Source organism: Dama dama, chromosome 11 (genome assembly GCF_033118175.1).
Source record: "Dama dama isolate Ldn47 chromosome 11, ASM3311817v1, whole genome shotgun sequence".
In the NCBI taxonomy this organism is placed as follows: Eukaryota; Metazoa; Chordata; class Mammalia; order Artiodactyla; family Cervidae; genus Dama; species Dama dama.
The window spans coordinates 31,961,722-31,982,208 of NC_083691.1; the positions used below are offsets into that span (position 1 = coordinate 31,961,722).

Genomic DNA, 20,487 nt, shown 5'->3' on the forward strand with positions numbered 1-20,487 from the left:
ACATCTACTTACTAGATTAAAAGGATACTTCTAAATAATTCATAACAGAAATCAGAAAACACAGAAATCTAATAGTGAAAATAGTATATATCAGAACACATACCTACAAAAATAGAAAGTCATGAAAAAGTATTCAGTGCTTACATAAGAAAAAAACATCTGAAAATAAACCTCTACCTATAAAAATATAGAACTGCCTAAAGTAGAAAGAAGAAAATAATAAACCATGTAGTAACATGAAATAATGAGGACCAATAAAGCCAAAAGTTTCTTGGAAAAAAACAATAAAAGTGGCAAAATTCTGGAAAAGGAAAAATAAAATCAGAATCTTTGAATATGAAGGCCTGGCATCAAATATATTGTAGACTCAACTAGGAAGCTATTATTTTGGTACCAGAGTTGAGAAACTATCACTTATCATTTTTCTTAGTAATTTTATATCATATACAAATTATAAACTATCAAATTTCTACATAATTTCTCCTTTAAGAAATATTTATTGAGTTGATGGGGCTACCATGATAAATACATGTGATTCTTACTTTCATGGGGTTAAAGTCCAAAAGATAAAATATTAAGCAAAGAGATTTCATGCTCCCAAAGCAGGGGGCACGGGTTCAATCCCTGATCAGGGAACTAAGATCCCACATGAGATGCAGTGCTGTCAAAAAGAAAAAAAAAACACCCAAAGAATTAACAAACTAATTTCATCCCTGTTTAAAACAGGAAATTTAAAGGTATTGTCTAAAAACAGAAAGGCTTAAGAATACTACTGAGTGGCACAATAATAAAGGTAGCTATGACAAAGAAATCATATTGCCTGCAAATCCTAAAATATTTACTTTTTGGCCCTTTAAGAAAAAGACTGTTGGCTCCAGAATTATGTATGTTAAGAGAGTCAAGGAGAAATATATGTCACTATATCTCAATTTTTTTAAAAGGAGAAATACATTCCTCTCAAGAGAAGCATAGACAAATGATAAAATTCAATACTCATTCATGATTTAAAGAAAATAACAGTAATAACTCTTCGTAAATTAGAACACAAAAATAGTTCCTTAACCTGATGAAAGGTACAAAACCTGTAACAAATATCATTTTAATAGTGAAATATTACATCCATTCCCATTGAAGTCAAAAATGAGACGAGAATGTCTGCTATCCTCCCAACTCTTAACTATAATATCTGTATAGTCAGTAGGTCATGAAAAAGAGGTATAAGTATTGCAAAAGTGAGTCAAAATGGCCTTTCTTTAAAAATTATACAGTTCTGTAGAATGTACACCACCAAGAATGAACCAGAATGTAAACCACAGGCTTTGGGTTGTTATGATATGCCAATGTAGGTCCATCAGCTGTAATGGACGTTCCACTCTGGTGTGACAGTTGACAGTGGTGGAGGCCATGCATGTGTCAGGGCAAGGCGTATACATGAGACAGCTCTGTTCCTTCCTCTTAATTTTGCTATGAACCTAAAACTGCTCTGAAAATTAAGTCTTTTTTTTTTTTTTTTTTTTTTTAATATATAACTAGTTTTATTTATTTGGCTGTGCCAGGTCTTAGTTGCAGCATGCAGGATCTTATTTTTCGTTGCAGCATGTGGGATCTAGTTCCCCAGCCAGGGATTGAACCCAGGTCCCCTGCATTGGGAGCATGGAGTCTTAGCCACTGGGCCACCAGGAAGTCCCAAATTAAGTCTTTTTAAAAGGCAATATACATGTAGTTATCTATAATACCTAAGTAGAAGTCTATAAACTAACCATTAAGATTAATGAAAGAGCAGAGAGAAAGATCATTAGATTCAAAATCAATATACTAAAGTCAACTCAACACCTGGATGACAGGGCCAAGTCATCAGGGTGGCAAACAGTGGCTTCTGCATCCTTAGAAGGTAATTATGCTGGAGATTTGGGGTGATGTTGGAAATAAGGGTGGGGCTTCCCATAGCAGATACCATCACCACCAATGCAATTCTTTCTGTGGAAAAACAGAGGTGACTCTTGCAGCCACACCCACCAAACATCTCCCAAGACCATCCATATTCTTGAGTTTGTTAGACAGAATGGTAATTTATAAGAAGTTTGTGTCAGTGATAACGTTCACTAAGCAATCAACCCAATTCTTTGAAGAATACCCAATTTTTACTTTAAATATCTCCCCAATCATGCTCTCTCACATGCCCATGAGAGTACATGCCAGATAATTCTTAGTATCAAGAATTATTATTTATTTGGTTTCCATTTTTGTCAGTTTCCCTTTAAAATGAAAACAGTATGAGTGAAGTCAGGGACTGTGTTTTGTTCTCCCCTATATGGCTCAGATGGTAAAGAATCTGTCTGCAATGCAGGAGATACAGGTTCAATCCCTGGGTGGGGAAGATTCCCTGAAGAAAGGAATGGCAACCCACTCCAGTAATCTTGCCTAGAGAATTCCATGGACAGAGAAGCCTGGTGGGCTACAGTCCCTGGAGTCACAAAGAGTCAGACATGACTAGGACACGACTAACACATAACCCTAGCACCTGTAATGGTGCCTGGAACGTAACAGATTCTCAGTAAATATATTAAAATGTCAATGAAAAGGTGACCCCTTTGCTGAAGAATATAGGAATATATAAGAATAAATAACAATATATAAGAATGTTTTAACAGAAGATTTTAAAAGGTATTTAGTAAAGTTACAGACCAAAGTACACATTCCTGCTTTTACTTCTTCCTACAGCTCTAAGTGTTGTTCTAACACTTAGTCCTCCCTACACTGGAGTCTTTATCTACAGTAAGGTAATTTATATAACGTATTATTTATCATCACCTGCAAGCTCATGGTAACAATGGAGTTATTGCAAGAGGTCTAAATTGACTGGCATGCTTTAAACTCACAGATATTCTAGGTAACATATTTGTCATTATTTACGACCTTGCTTAAGAAAGCAATTCAAGTTAATTCAATTAAAGTAATGCTCTGGCTTGGTGTCCTCCAACTGCATGATTCTTTAACTCCCATTCCTCTCTTTCTAAAATTTGTAACATAAAACTTCTGATTAAAGCTCTGATTTGATCAGGGGAGGGAAATGACATTCCCACACATTAATACAAACAAGGATTCCAGAAGACTCACGCATTTCTATGAACAGCTGCCTCTTCTCTGCCATGGTCTTCCGCTTGTTCCCACTTTCCTCAATCATCCTAGAGACAGAGAAGAATACAGTCAGCAAATGTGTAGACAAATGTGTAATCTGACAATTCCAAGTGCTTATCAGTCTGCTGTGGAGAGGTACAGGAAACCAAGCTGTATACGCACACATTAAAAGGACACCAATAAAAGTAAACTGGAAGCCCAAGGCAGAAAAAGACAAACTGTTGTCCCTTTATTTGACAGCTTCTAAAATATTATAAAGTCAATACTTAAACGAGCTCATACACTTGCTTCCTGTGCTGACAATATGGGGCCGTGTCTTATTTTTTTTTCCATGTCTTATTTTTAACTTTATTTTCTCTACAGAGTCCTGGATTAGTCGAGATAACTTCCCCATATTCCTACTGTTTTACATAGATAAACATGTTATTAAAAATAATTTAGATAATAATTATAATGAAAGGCTGTAATAATAAAAACATTAAGTAGCTTACACATAAAAGATATAAATAATATCTTTTATTTTTATATTAAAAAGTACTGAAAGAGGAATTCATGCACAAATTCAAAGAACTCCTAAACATAAGTCTTTAATCACATGACTTACGCTATGCCAGTCACTTTGTTTAAAAATAAAACTCTTTCCATGCATTATCTCATTTAATTCTCCCAACAATTCTGAGTGCTGGCATTATTATTATCCCATTTTATAGATTAGAAAACAGATATCTAGAAAAGAACACTAATCTGCCCAAGGACACAGAATGCAGAAGCAATAGAGCAAAACTGCAACCCTTTCATTAAACTTCTTTCACAACTTTTGTTTCTAAATACATTTCAAATCTCTATGCTTAAAAGGCTAGAACACAATAGCCCACTGCATGGACCTTACTGATGTAAAATTTGTGATAATTTCAGCTACACTCTGCCTTACTCTATGAAGTAAAAAATATCTACAAAAAAAAAAAAAAAAAATATCTACAAATAGCATATGCTAAATAATTCCCTAAGCAGATTAAACTACTGTAGATCATGCAGTTATTTACATAACATTCTCAAATGTGTTAGAATCATAAATTAAATGATGACTACACACATTACATATCCATTAGAACAAAGTGCCTGTGAAAGTTTAGTTATAGCCTAAAGAAAATTTAAAATGCAAATATATTCCTTAACATTCTGCAATTAATATTTTGATCATTAAAACTATCCCTTTCCTAAATCACTGTAATGTTACCAAATAGTAAGTGATGGTTACCTGACAATTTGCCCCCAAGAGGAAACAGTTTTAAACAGAAGGAAAGTAAGCAGAAGAAAAAGCAACCAGAAACAGCAAAAAAAAATCTAATGAAATCTAAGTCCTAGAAAAAAAGCAAGAGTTGGGACCAGTAGCCTGTAATTATAAAGAAAAAGGGTATTCAAAAACCTCCTCCCTCCTATCCAAAAACTTGGTCTCTCACTGTGTAATACAAAGTTTAAATGCTAAACACAAATTAAAATAGAGAATCATAATATCCTTTATAAAATATATAATTTATTATATTTCTTCTACTTTGTTCTTTAAATCAATTTTTCCCAAAGTAAAATCTAAGAATTCCTGGAGATCCCTAAGTTCTTTGGGACAATTTTCTAAATTTTATCTTTATTTCCAGATTAATTTGAAAAAATTAATAAAAACATATTGTACTGCCAATGCCACTTCAGAGCCCACATCTACATGTAAGAATACTATAGCACTGCAAGCAAGAGGTCATGTAAAGCAGGGATAATTAAACTAGAGAAACTATACTACCCTGGACCAGATCTGACCTGGCACCTGTTTTTGCAAATAAAGTTTTATTGGAACACAGCCACACCTATTCATTTATCTATGGTCTATGGATGCTCTCATACTACAAAGGCTGAGTTGAGTGTTTTCAACAAAAAGCATCTGGCACGCAAAGTCTAAAATCTTTACTATCTGGTCCTTTAAGAAAGAGTATCCCAACCCAACCTAAAGCAACAGGAATTAATACTGCACTACTACAAACAGCTGGCTCAGTTTGGTTAGCATGTTCCCATGTCAAAACGACAACAATCATCCCACATTTCACAAGGGTTTGAGTTTCACTTCCATTATCGTAAGTTTATCCTTGGCAACTGCCTTATTAATTACTCTAAGATTCATTCTTCATTGCTGTATACATTTTAAATTTTGGTAGATATTGCCAAATTGCCCTCCAAAATGCTGTGTCAGTATACATTTACTAATAATCTTCCCCCAGGAAGTTTTAGATATTACTAAGGTAGTCAGCACAAACTGACCTTGTGCATTTGTGCTCAGTCATGTAATCCAACAGACTCTTTGCAATCCAATGGACTGGCTCCTCTGTCCGTGGAATTTCCCAGGCAAGAATACTGGAGCAAGTTGCCATTTCTTTCTCCAGAGGATCTTCCCAACCCAGCAATCAAACCCATATCTCCAGCATTGGCAGGCGATTCTTTTTTTAACCACTGAGCCACCTGGGAAACCCTTACTCTCCCATCAAATTATACACCTGCACGGAATGTGTGCTGGAGTTATTTGAGGTTGGGGAAGGTAAATGTCACCAGGTGGATTGGGAAAGAATACAACAGAATCCAAAATACCACCAAACAGATGGTGAGTTTATCCTTTTTTCCCTCTTGAACCCCTGGCTTGAACTCATCACAGCATGAACCCCTGAACCTAGCACTGTGGGACACACACAGAGGAATCCGGGAAAAACCCTCTAGCTACAGCTTAAAGAGAAGAAAGAAGTCTAAAGCCCATCCAGAGAGAATGGGAGAGACTTCCCAGCACTTTTTTCTTCTCTCTTCATTTTCTTCATTTTCTCCCACTCCAGCCAGGCAGTGGCAGTAGCCAGGCAGTGGCAGTATCAATAAAAGCAGCTACGCTGGGAAACTACAGGAGTCAAAAATTTGAAGAAAGACGTATCATCTAATCAGATGGCCTAATCAAAACCCCAGCAGAATTTTTTGTAAACATAGACAGTCCTAAATTTTATATGGAGAACCTAAAGGTACAGGCCAGATAAGAAATTTTGGAAAGGAAGAATAACATTGGAGGCACATACTATTCAATTTTAAGAATTACTAAAAAACTACAGTAATCAAGACAGTATGATATTGACAAAGGGACAAGTTCACAGATCAACGAAACAGAACAGAGTATGGCTACAGAGGCACACAGATATGGCCACTTGATTTTTTTTTAAGATGCAAAAGAAATTCAGTGAAAAAGGACAGTCTTGGTGTCAGAAAAACTGGTTATGCTTATGTCAAAAAAATGAACCTTGACCTATACCTCACACCATAAATAAAAATTAATTCAAAACGGAAGACAGACATAAATGTAAAAGTGTAAAAGGGAAAATCTTCATGGTCTGATACATCACTCTAAAAGCACAAAGAACAAAAGAAAACAATAATAACAAACCGGACATCACCAAAATTAAACACTTCTGTTCTATGAAAGAAACCAATAAGAAAACAAAAGCTACACTTTGGGAGAAAAATATCTGCAAATCACAGGTCTGACACAAGACGTGTATCCAGAAATACTTGTATGTATTTTTAGAAAAACTCTCAAAACCAAGCCAACATGCAAGAAAAGCTTGTTATTCAATAGAAGCCCCAATACTGACCTTATTTGTTAACTTAGCAGGTGCAATGGAATTGCACCAGCAGGTGCACCTACTGATATTCTGCCTTTATTCCATTACCCAAACTACTACTCTGATGCATAACTTATCAACTTCCGGTTGCCAGTATTTGCATTTCTTTATTTGAGGCTTTTTCTGGCCACTGAAGGCTTTGACACCTGCAGTGCAGTCCAGAAGTACCAGGGGATTAACATCCCTGGACAGTAGTCCTCCCACTGATGGAAGTTAATATATAAATAATCCAGCTTCTTTACCTATCAGAGGGACTAACTCTGAGGCCATGTGTTTCACTGACTTCCTGAGCTCCCCTTTGGAATTAACTTTGCTCACCCACGGCAACTGATATGGGTGCTTATCTACTACTACTTTCTCTTCTCTGTCTCACTTCTCCACTCCTTCACCGGTATTTTCTAGGATCTAAAAAAGAAATTTTTTTAAAAAAATTGCACTAGAGTCCTTACAGATCATTTTCTTCTAGGGTAATCCAAAAGAAGACAGATTTGATCCTGTGAAACAGACCTCTGAGATGAATTCTGTAAGTGGATCACTCACCAAACAGACAACAAGGATCCCAGTGCTAGAAGTAAGTGGCTTGGTGAGAACCCCTGCTCTGCTGCTGCACGGATAGTACTAAGATTCTTGATGTGGTGAAACTAGTAAGGGATACACTTAGAAGAAGATGACTGGCTTATGCAATAGCTTTCACATTTGAGAGAGATAGGAGCACCAGGAATTTTAAAGACAATTCAATGGTTGAGCTTTTGTTAAGAAGGACTGATGCACAGAAGAAAGAAAATATCAAGACTTAAATCAGTCAAGTACCAACTCAGAGCAAGCTATGACAGCCAGATGATCTCCATGGCAGCAATTTCTAAGGAACCCTCAGCTCCCACAACTTGAGGGCAGACTGTGCTAAAAATCAGGCTCAAATTACGAAGGTAGGCAACTTAAAGAAGAGTGAATTCACAGTCCAGCCAAGATTCTCCTGAACATTCTGGGGCAGAAGTGGCCCTCTTGCTGTTGCTACAAGGGCTGTCTCCTCGGCCTAAAGCCCATGCAAAGGCCTCATCTGAGATGCATGCCTCAAAAGATGCTGACCCACCTGAGAATCTGTCCCCACCTTCCTCCCTGTTTCCAGGCTAATAACCAGGGTCCAGTCTCATTCACATCAACAGAACTGGAAGGGGCTGGCCCCACTTTGGATAGAATAGTGAGGATTCATCAAAACAGCTGCTGGACCTGACGATAGGCACCAACAGGAACTGGAAGAACATACCTGGAATTGACGAGTGTTCAACCTGAGCCAAGTGTAAGATAAGACAAAGTGTGCTGACATGGCAGCACTCGGCCCATGACCCAGGATTTAATGCTCTATAAAGAACACCTGGCACTAGTCCTGACATGCTGTAGACTAACTCATGTAAGTCGGCGTGGGGTTTTGATGGCCCAAAGAAAATGAGCTGAAGATGTGGTAATTGCATGGCAGGGTATTAAGGAAAGAGTTAGTAGGGTGCTCCCATTTTCCATATCTCCTGACCTTTATTGAATCCTTCTATACTGACTGATAGGATCTGCTTTTCTTTATTTCTGTTTGCTTTTGTTTTGTTTTAATAGAGAAACCAGACTTTCTCTGACCTCTAAAGTCTATTTCATACTCTGCATGACAGGCCTGAAATACTATAAAATACTATAAATTTACCCTTTCCTACAGTCTTAATGATTGACGTAGTTGGTATATACACACTCTACCTACCTTGCCCCTTATGCATGTGAAAGTCACTCAGTCGTGTCCAACTCTTTGTGATCCCATGGACTGTAGCCCACCAGGTTCCTCTGTTCATGGGGATTCTTCAGGCAAGAATATTGGTGTGGGTCCACGCCCTACTCCAGGGGATCTTTTCAACACAGGGATCAAACCCAGGTCTCCTACATTGCGGTTGGATTCTTTACCAACTGAGCCACCAGGGAAGCCCCTTAAGGGTTAACTCTGAGGACATGTGTTATATGAGCTCCCGGTGGGAATAAGCTTCAGTTACCCACAGTAGGAACTTGTTTGATAACAAAGCCTTTATTTGCTAACTTCCCTTCCCTATTCACTTCCTGGTCCCCTACAAGTATCTGCAGGAATAAAATGCAAAACAAAATCTCATACTTGCACTCAAATCCTTGTCTAAGAGTCAGCTTTTTGTGGAACTCAAACTAAAATATTAAAGACTTTCCATTTCAGTCAATCTTATAGTTCAGATTTCATAAAATCCAAATGTATGGGGTACACAAAAATTAAGATGACTATAAATGACTTCCCTCAGTCTTGAGGTGATTCCATTTCAGAGCTTCATGGATACTGATACCTCTATCTTTGTAATTACAATTTTAATAGTCCACGCCTGACAAAGATCTAACCCTCCTACCTAGCCTGATCACATGTCCTTGTCCTCCTGATACGACTTTAAAGATCAGCACTTTGTTGTTGTTGTTCTGTCTCTAAGTCACGTCCCACTCTTTTACAATCCCACGGACTACAGCCAGTCATGCTCCTCTGTCCATGGAATTTCCCAGGCAAGAATGCTGGAGTGGGCTGCCATTTCCTTCTCCAGCGGATTTTCCTAACCCAGGGACTGAACCCATGTCGCCTGCATTAGCAGACAGATCTTTACTGCTGAGCCACCAGGGAAGCCCAGTCTTACTACCAAACCTGATTATGTGTCCTTGTCTTCCTGATACGACTTTAAAGATAAACACTTGCGTGAATATAAACACATCTCTCCTCTTCCTTCCACTCGGACTCCTGGCACTTTGCCTTTTCTGAGCCTCATAATCTAGAAGTAACCAACACCTCCTTATCATCCACTTCACATACTAACCTTGATTTCAAACACTGCCATTTCCTTCCTCATAATCATGCTCATATCCACCCTTTTTTCCCATTTCAACTGCCAAAATCTTTGTCCACATGAATGCACAAATAAAATTCGATGACGCCGTGATCTCAGGACCCTGCAACCCCTTCTTCCTGTAGTTCATCCTGGGAATATGCAGAGAAATCCACTAGATACATTTATGCACACGTGCTTGCTCTTCAGTGGATCCTAATCACTCAACTTAGGAACTTCATTCCACCCAATTAAAAAAATCAGAACACAAAGTGAAATAAGCCAGAGAAATATAAATGCTATACAATCTCACTCATATGTGGAATCTACAGGGAGTCAAACAAGCAGAGCAGACTGGTAGTTCTAAGGGTCTGCGGAGTTGGGAAAATGGGGAGATACAAAGGATTCAAACTTTCACTTAAAAGATGAGTTGGGGGTCAAATGCACAGGTTGGTGGCTACAGTTGATAATGCTCTACTGCATGTTTGAAATTTGCTAAGAGTGTATATCTCAAACCACCACCATACACACACAAGAAAGAAGGGGCTAATTAACTTCACTGTGGTAATCATTTCACAATGTACACATTTATCAAATTATGTTGTACACTTTAAATATACAATTTTATTTGTCAATTATACCTCAATAAAGCTGGGGGAAAACCTGAACAATATATTTGAGCACCTTTTCCACATCCCTGAATACTCTTCAAATCATAATTTTGAATGAGAGAATGGAATTTATCACAATCATTCATCTGCGCCTTGACTGCTGACAATATTTCCAACTATCTACTATTATGAACAGTGCAATAATAAACATCTTTGAAGCAAAATTTAAAACAAGAGAAGAACCATAGTACAGCTTTGGTCTACAAAATGAGAGAGGACCAGAGTCCTAGCTGTGAGAATATAAGCAAAGTTTCTTCAATCTGAAAGGAGTTGAAACTGTTAAATTCCTAGAAAAGGTTATTTAATGACCTAAGCCCAAGGCCAAACTGAATGAACACGTTTTTAGATATAACACCAAAAGCACAATCCATGAAAGGAAAAATTGGATCTTATTAAAATTAATTGTTCTGCAAAAGATACTGTTAACAGAATGAAAAGTGCCAGAGTGAAAGATTTTCAAAACATATACCTGATAGAGAACTTATATTCAAATTATGAAAAGAACTCTTTTCATAATTCAACAATAAGAAAACAGCCCAAATGAAAAATAATCAAAAGATCTGAACAGATATCTTATCAAAGAAGTTATACAGATGGTAAGCATATGAAAAAATGTTCAGCATCATCCATCATTAGGAAATTACAAAGTAAAACAACAATGAGATACCACTAAACACAACTCTGTGTGTGTGTGTGTGTGTGCATATGTTAATAGCTCAGTCATGTCTCTTTGTGACCCCATGGACTATAGCTCACCAGGCTCTTCTGTCCATGGAATTCTCTAGGGGATCTTCCCAACCTAGGAATCGAACCCGGGTCTCCCACATGGCAGGCTGACTCTTTACCATCTGAGCCATCAGGGAAGCCCCAAACACCTATTATAAGGATGGCTAAAATCCAAAAAACTGACAAGAATGTGAAGCAACAGGAACTCGCATCCACTGCTAGTAGGAATGCACAGGCAGCCTGGCTGGAAGACGATTTACAGTCGCTTACAAAACTAATCACAGTCTTACCATGCAATTCAGCGATTGCACTAGGTATTTAACCAATAAATACTATAAATACTGAGTGGAAAATGTATATTCACACAAAACCTGCACCCAAATGTTCATACCAGTTTTATACACAACTGCCAAACACAAAGGAACCAAGATGCCCTTCAATGGGGAATAGATAAGCCAACTACTACCTTCATAAATGGGATATTTTTCAGCAATAATAAATAAACTATCAAGTCAAGAAAAGACATGAAGCTTAAATGTATACTGCAAAGTGAAAAAAGCCAGTATGAAAAGGCTACATATTATATGGTTCCAATTATAAGATCTTCTAGGAAAAAAAAACTATGATAAAATGATCAGTGGTTACCAGAGACTTGGGACAAACAGAAGAGGAATGAATAGGTAAAACAGCAAAATTTTAGAATAAAACTTCTGTATGATACTGTAATGGTGGACACTGACGCTACACACTTGTGAAAAACAAAAGAAATTTACAACAGAGTGAAACTTAATGTATGTAAAAAAAAATTTTTTAATCATTTAGGAGGTCAGAGGATTCCAGGATGAAATGCAGAATATGACAAAACAATCTAACTGTATTACAAAGAAATGAACCAACCTCAGTGAACAGGGAGAAAAGTATAGTGACCTAAGTAACTCTGGAAGTGAATGGAGTCTGTAAAATTGAAAGCAAAATAAAATACACATAAGTACTGTCCTCTAGTTTCCCACAGGTTGCATGCGTGCCTATGTGTCCACTCGCTTCAGTTGTGTTCAACTCTTTGCGACCCTATGGACCTAGCCTGCCAGGCTCCTCTGTCCATGGGGATTCTCCAGGCAAGAATACTGGAGTGGGCTGCCATGCCCTCCTCCGGGGGACCTTCCCAACCCAGGGATCAAACCCACATCTCTTACGTCTCCTGCATTGGCAGGCAGGTTCTTTACCACTAGCGCCACCTGGGAAGCCCATTCCCAGGGTTGAGTAAGTGAGTGAAGTCGCTCAGTCGTGTCCGACTCTTTGTGACCCCACGGACTGTAGCCTACCAGGCTCCTCCGTCCATGGAATTTTCCAGGCAAGAGTACTGGAGTGGGGTGCCATTTCCTTCTCCAGGGTTGTGAGCTAACAATTCTAATGCTGTAATGCATGTATGCATAATTGACCAATTAAGTAAACAGATGGCAGATGGTGAAGTGTGAGGTTACAGATAAGCAAGATGAGAAGCCACAATGATCCAGGTGGTAATGGAATGAACCACAATGGAGACATCACTGTGAGTTCACGGAGAACTCATATATAGATATACAGTTACAAATAAAAGTGTTTGTAGGTATGTTTATGTATATGCACTAGTATACACATAATATCTCCTTCCCTGATGGCTCATCAGGTAAAGAACCTGCCTGTAATGCAGGAAACACAGAAGATTTGGGTTCAATTCCTGAGTTGGGAAGATCCCCTGAAGGAGGGCATGGCAACCCACTCCAGTATTCTTGCCTGGAGAATCCCCATGGACAAAGGAGCCTGGTGGGCTACAGCCCATGGGGTCGCAAAGAGTCGGACGCTACTGAGCACTGAGCACATACATGTCCTCGCTCTGGCAACTGAGAAGACCTAGAAACAACAGTACCACAAAGCAAGGAGCACCTTTAGGGTCCAAATTTTTGTTTATAATACCGTTCTCCAATAAAAAGAGCCAGGGCTCCCCAGAGAAATGCCTGACGCAAGAAATACACAAGATGAGCATGGATCGTCTTGTATTGATAGTAGAGAAAGTAGTTCTGGGAGGAAAAAACCATATGATAGGAGAATATCAAAGGGACACAGAGCCAACTGAAAAAGCTCCCAATGGCCAAAGGTGGAAAAGTCCAGCAACAAAATTTAATTAAGTATTAATAGTATCTTTAAGTTGATACTAACACAAATGAGTGGATAAATTAATAAATGAAGAATCAACAATATCCGGTGCAGAAAAGTTCCAAATAAACTACACAGAGACTCTGCCCTGAAGAAGGTGGAACATAACTCTCCCTTCCTTAAATGTGAATTGTACCCAGTGACTTCCTTCCAAAGAGGTGATGGGAAAGAGGGAAATAACTTGACAGTGGAGACCCCTGAGACACTGCCTCAGCCAAGTGATTAAGTTCAAGGTCAACAGTGATAAACCATGTTGACAATAGGTACCCTTGACATGATGTGATGAAAATGGCATTTTATCTCTATGGTCTTCCTACCCAAAACCTATAAACCCCTCCTAATCATGAGGAAAACATCAGGCAAATCTCAGTTGAGGAGAAATCTACAAAAATACCTGACCAGTACTCCTCAAAACTGTCTTGTTTCATCAAAAACTTGACCAGCAAAGTCTGAGAAACTGACAACCCTAGAGAAGTCTAAGAGACACGACAACTAAAAAAAAAAAAAAGAGACAGAGAGACACGACAACGAAATGTAATCTGGTATCCTAGATGGGATTCTGGAACTGAAAAAGGCCTTTAAGTAAACACTAAAGAAATCTGAATAAAGTATGGATTTTAGTTAATAATAAGTAACATGTCATCATTACAGTTCATTAACTGTAACAAATGAACCACACTAGTATAAGATGCTAATAACAGTGGGTGTGGGATGCCTTAGGAACTCTCTATTACTGTTCAATTTTTCAGTAAATCTAAAACTGTTCTAAAAAAATTAAGTTTAGGGACTTCCCTGGCAGTCCATTGGTTAGGACTCTGTGCTTCCGCTGCCAAGGGCAGAGGTTTAATCCCTGATGGGGGAACTAAGAGCCCACAAGCCAAGAAGTGTGGCAAAAAAAAAAGTTTTATTTTTAAAGACAGTACAATTATATTATTTCTTTTCTTTCATTCTCTTATCTGATTTAAAAAGCAACTGCTTTTTAGTACAACATAGGTAAAACAGTATCTATAAAATTGTATTGTTGGGCCTATAACACATAGACTTTTTTAATAAGACATAACAATCCAAAATGTCTACGTATCTAACCACAGTGCCTCAAAATACACTAAGCAAAACTGAAAGAACTGAAAAGGAAAAACAGACTTATTCACACTTTTACTTGGGAGATTCAGCACTCCTCTATGAAGTAGAGGAGTAGAAAGCCTCTCTTTCAAGTAGAAAGCCAAGATGAACATGGCAGGACTAAACTTCACTATCAGTCAACTAGACCTAACTGACATTTGTGAAACAATCCATCCAATAATGACAAAATCAAATTCTTTACAAGTGCACATAAAACATGCATCAGAAATTCAGAAAAACTAAATTCCTCTGGAGACGGAAGTAGAATAATGTGACTGCAGGGGGGATACCAACTCTATTAGCTTTGATTTGGGTACAGTGTATTATTCTTTATGCTTTATATGTCCTGTTTCATAATAAAATTTTAAGTCATTAGGGTATATTTTCTTTCCTTTAATGCTTTGGAGGGTTAAAGAGGCAGGTCTCCATATGTTATGAAAATGAACTCTACCAAAAACCGTAACCTCCGAACTTATATTCAGACAAACAGGAATAGTCACAAACTCCATAATTTGGTATAATATTTATTACTTCAAATCCTCAGCAATTTCTTCTATGAGTATTTAAACATTATTTGCTAACAAAGGATGGATTTTCAGCTTGTCACTAAATTAGAATTGTTCATTTGTCTATGTATTACTTCAGTCAGTTTTACTAAAACAGGAAGAAGAAAAGTTCGTGGATTTTTTTTTTTCTTTTACTCTTTTTTATAGTTCAGTCGCTCAGTTGTGTCCAACTCTTTGCGACCCCATGAACCGCAGCATGCCAGGCCTCCCTGTCCATCACCAACTGCCAGAGTTTACCCAAACTCATGTCCATTGAGTCAGTTATGCCATCTAACCATCTCATCCTCTGTCGTCCCCTTCTCCTCCTGCCTTCAATCTTTCCCAGCATCAGGGTCTTTTCAAATGAATCAGTTCTTCACATCAGGTGGCCAAAATATTGGAGTTTCAGCTTCAACATCAGTCCTTCCAATCAACACCCAGGACTGATCTCCTGTAGGATGGATTGGTTGGATCTCCTTGCAGTCCAAGGGACTCTCAAGAGTCTTCTCCAACACCACAGTTCAAAAGTATCCATTCTTCTGCACTCAGCTTTCATTATAGTCCAACTCTCATATCCATACGTGACTACTTTGGAAAAACCACAGCCTTGACTAGATGGACCTTTGTTGACAAAGTAACGTCTCTGCTTTTTAATATGCTGTCTGGGTTGGTCATAACTTTCCTTCTAAGGAGTAAGCTCTTTTAATTTCATGGCTGCAATCACCATCTGTAGTGATTTTGGAGCCCAGAAAAATAAAGTCAGCCACTATTTCCACAGTTTCCCCATCTATTTGCCATGAAGTGATGGGACCAGATGCCATGATCTTAGTTTTCTGAATGTTGAGCTTTAAGCCAACTTTTTCACTCTCCTCTTTCACTTTCATCAAGAGGCTTTTTAGTTCCTCTTCACTTTCTGCCATAAGGGTGGTATCATCTGCATATCTGAGGTTATTGATATTTCTCCCGGCAATCTTGATTCCAGCTTGTTCTTCCTCCAGCCCAGCATTTCTCATGATGTACTCTGCATATAAGTTAAATAAGCAGAGTGACAATATACAGCCTTGACATACTTCTTTTCCTATTTGGAACCAGTCTGTTGTTCCATGTCCAATTCTAACTGTTGCTTCCTGACCTGCATACAGATTTCTCAAGAGGCAGGTCAGGTGGTCTGGTATTCCCATCTCTTGAAGAATTTCCCACAGTTTATTGTGATCCACACAGTCAAAGGCTTTGGCATAGTCAATAAAGCAGAAATAGATGTTTTTCTGGAACTCTCTTGCTTTTTCGATGATCCAGTGGATGTTGGCAATTTGACCTCTGGTTCCTCTGCCTTTTCTAAAACCAGCTTGAACATCTGGAAGTTCATGGTTCATGTATTGTTGAAGCCTGGCTTGGAGAATTTTGAGCATTACTTTACTAGCGTGTGAAATGAGTGCAACTGTGAGGTAGCTTGAGCATTCTTCGGCATTGCCTTTCTTTGGGACTGGAATGAAAACTGACCTTTTCCAGTCCGGTGGCCACTGCTGACTTTTCCAAATTTGCTAACACATTGAGTGCAGCGCTTTCACAGCATCATCTTTTCGGATTTGAAATAGCTCAACTGGAATTCCATCACCTCCACAGCTTTGTTCGCAGTGATACTCCTTAAGACCCACTTGACTTCACATTCCAGGATGTCTGGCTCTAGGTGAGTGATCACACCAGCGTGATTATCTGGGTCATGAATATCTTTTTTGTATAGTTCTTCTGTGTATTCTTGCCACCTCTTCTTAATATCTTCTGCTTCTGTTAGGTCCATATCACTACCTTGGATGTGAGGGAGCTCCTCTCGGCTGCCACCCCGACCTTGGACATGGGGTAGCTCCTCTCACTCTTTTTTATAAGTAGTAATTAATTAATTTTGGCCACACTGGGTCTTCATTGCTGCACACGGGCTTTCTCTAGTCGCAGTAAGCAGGGGCTACTCTCTAGTTGCAATGCATGGGCTTCTCGTTGCGGTGGCTTCTCTGGCTGCGGAGCACAGGCTCTAGGCGCACAGGCTTCAGTAGTTGCGGCTCCAGGGCTCCAGAGCGCTGGCCTACTAGTTGCAGCCCAGGTGCTCTGCGGCATGTAGGAGCTTCCCAGTCCAGGGACTGAACCCACAACTCTTGCACTGGCAGGTAGATTTAACCACTGGACCACCAGTGAAGTCCTGTCATTTACTCTTAAAGTAAGAAATCTCCAAAAGAAACTTATAAAAATACATCAACTTAATAAAATTTTAAGATATTAATTAGCACATGACTATAATCGTGCCTCATAAAAGCTTAGAAAGTTTGTCTTCATATTCCGAATGCTTAATTTAAAAATATCTCAACTGACCAGATTAGCCTCAAACTACCATTAAGCAAATACCTTAAAGCACAAATATACTCAATGGTACATATAAACCTATATATCAAAGAGTATTTTTAATAATTTTAAGGGTTTTTGTAATTTTTTTTTTTTTTACTGATTCCTCTTCCATCTGCTTAGATCATTTGTTTTGTACTTTGCATCTGACTGAAAACAAGCTCATAATATAAATAGAAGTACCAGCTCTGCTTGCTTCCTGCTGTTCATATGTCCTTGCATTGGTACTTAAATCTTCAGTTGAATCTGAAACTTCAATCTGCAAATTCTTTGCAGGAATCTTTTTAAGCCCTTTGCCTATTCAATCAGCAAGGTTCATATCATGCAAATGAGATAATACTGTACACTCTGAAAAACTCCTAAACCAGACAGAGGTTAACTGTAACACATCCAAACAGGATTTTAGCAAACAAATATGGAGGTTCACACTGTTGGCCTCTCCAGGTATAGTGTCCCCGCGATCCTCCCCCTGGCTACTTCGCTTTCTGTACCTGATGTATATTATCAGATATACAGATGGAGGTAAGTGTCAACCTATAGTTTAAATATCAGTAAAATTGATTGCCCTTTTTTTTCCTTGTTATACCCTGCCTAGAGGATCAGTTTGCATACCACCTACTTTGGAAACATTACTCTTAAAAAACTAAGAGTGAGAAGATGAGACTGTGCTAGACCTGAGAAGTAAATAAGGAATGTGAATGGTAGAATCAGATGAGGAAATTTACAGCCTAAGTGGTTAGTTAGCTTGGCCTAATGCTGCAAAGCTAGTCATTTTCTAGTTCTCTTCCCACTGTGTCACATCGCCCCCTCCAGGGCAAACATGAGGACTCCAGGACTGAGGGAAAAACACAACGTCCCCAGACCGTGGGGCTGGGCAGGCCTTAGGTCACAGTGAAACAGGGTCTGGAGGCCAGTACAACAAAATGTCTGGGCCCTCATTAGTGCCGTCAGGGAAGCAATGTGTTACACTAAGTCTGTAGGCATAAGTTAATAAACTCCATAGTAAAAACTGAAGGAAAGAAAGCAGGCTCCAGAAAGGTTTCCAGAAAATCTCTATACTGCACCTAAGTGTTAAATATCCTTCACTTCCCATGGATTGTTTTGTTGATTAACTTCCAGTTCTCAGTTACTTCAAAGCATCTAGGTATGGAAACTTCGTGTGTAAGTTCACTGTCTCCCAGCAAAACTTGTCAGTTTTTCCCTGGATGCTCCTTCAACTAAGAAGTCAGAGATGGCTGAGCTTGTCACTAATAAGTTCTTAACCAGAACTAATCAAATTTCCCTAAAACAGAATTAACTTCCTTGCTTATTTCAGGAAAATTCTCAACTGTTCTTCCTCAAATACTTTTTTTTTTTCAGATTATATATAATTAAAAAACCAAGAAAGCCAGGGAAAGTGAACATTTGTAAAGCCCTAGAGATTCAGCTTTTTGATTTGTTTTGGTTTGGGGGTTTTTTGTTTGTTTGATTTTACAAATCTGAAAAAGTTCTCTAAGTTTCAATAAAAAATATTCAATGACTGCACTCCATTGCTACACAGAACTCTGAACAGCAAATATAAGTTCTCAGGGCTATGGTAACTGTTTGCTCCTGGCCCTGCGGAGTGGCTTGTGGGATCTCAGTTACCTTTGTGTATGTACTCACTCAGTCATGTTTGACTCTTTGTGATCCCAGGGGCTATAGCCCACCAGGCTCCTCTGTCCATAAAATTTTCCAGGTAGAATACTAGAATGGGTTGCCATTTCCTCCTTCAGGGGATCTTCCAAACCAGGGCTTGAATCTCTGTCTCCTGAGGCTCCTGCATTGCAGGCAGATTCCCTACCACTTGAACCAACCTGACCAAACCCTGGCACCCTCTGTGGAAGTATGGGGTCCTAACCAGGAATCCCCTACAGTAACTGTTAAATAATGCAAAGCATTTAGTACAATGTCTGGCACAAAATAAAAGCCTAATAAACGTTAGCTGCTATTACTATCATTATTATCATGATTGTTACTGATGTTATTATGTAACTACCCTTTTGAATGATGCCTAGGCTAGAATTCTATTGACAAGACCCCTTTTTCTTAACTGATAGTTTTATTTAAAAGTATAAAAATATAGAGTTGGAAGGAGAATACATACTTTGTCATAATCATCTGCAATATTTTAAATCTGGAATAGAGAAAGGGTTTTAACAAAACTGAATGGAGGTAAAGAGGTAGAAATGCAGTGTGCCCAAGCAATCAGAAAATAGAATGTAAGAAAATAGGGACAAGGGAGTTCCCCAGTGGTCCAGTGGTTAGAATTCTGGGCTTTTACTGCCCTGGCCCGGGGTTCAATCACTGGCTGGGGAACCGAGATCCTGAAAGCCGAGTGACACAGCCAGAAAAAAAAAGAAAACTGGAGAAAAGTAAGGCACAAAAAATAGAAACAGACACCTCTAGTCTGCTAAATACAAACCTCACAGTTTTTCCGAAAATCTGTCATAGGCTGCTTAGTTCATAAATAAGAAATTTTAGTTCTAAGCAAAGATACTAAACTACTTACCTAGTAAGGAAATACTGAAAGCGTATGACCAATAAAGGGTACATTCTTGAAATGTCATACAAAGCTTTAGTTTTCACATTCATCAGTTCAGTTCAATCACTCAGCTGTGTCCAACTCATTGCGACCCCATGGACTGCAGCACACCAGGCCTCCCTGTCCATCACCAACTCCCTGAGCTTACTCAAACTCATGCCCATCAAGCTGGTGATGCCATCCAGCCATCTCATCCTCTGTCGTCCCCTTCTCCTCCTGCCCCCAATCCTTCCCAGCATCAGGGTCTTTCCAAAGGAATCAGTTCTTCGCATCAGGTGGCCAAAATATTGGGAGTTTCAGCTTCAGCATCAGTCCTTCCAATGAATATCCAGGATGATTTCCTTTAGGATGGACCGGTTGGATCTTCTTGCAGTCCAAAGGACTCTGAAGAGTCTTCTCCAACACCACAGTTCAAAAGCATCAATTCTTCTGCGCCCAGCTTTCTTTATAGTCCAACTCTCACATCCACACATGACTACTGAAAAAACCATAGCCTTGACTAGACGGACCTTTGTTGGCAAAGCAATGACTCTGCTTTTTAATATGCTGTCTAGGTTGATCATAGCTTTTCTTCAAAGGAGT

At 38.8% G+C, this 20,487-nt stretch overlaps 1 protein-coding gene across 5 annotated transcripts in view; it reads right to left on the reverse strand.

Moving 5' to 3' along the window:
- Positions 1–20,487, reverse strand: part of DTNB (dystrobrevin beta) — a 233,980-nt gene that overhangs the window by 202,737 nt on the left and 10,756 nt on the right. For all 5 annotated transcript variants that reach the window (XM_061154961.1, XM_061154958.1, XM_061154960.1 and 2 more), the window contains exon 2: positions 3,118–3,185. In XM_061154961.1, coding sequence (XP_061010944.1) covers positions 3,118–3,184 — 67 coding nt within the window. In that variant the 5' untranslated portion in view covers position 3,185. The remainder of the gene's footprint in view (positions 1–3,117; positions 3,186–20,487) is intronic.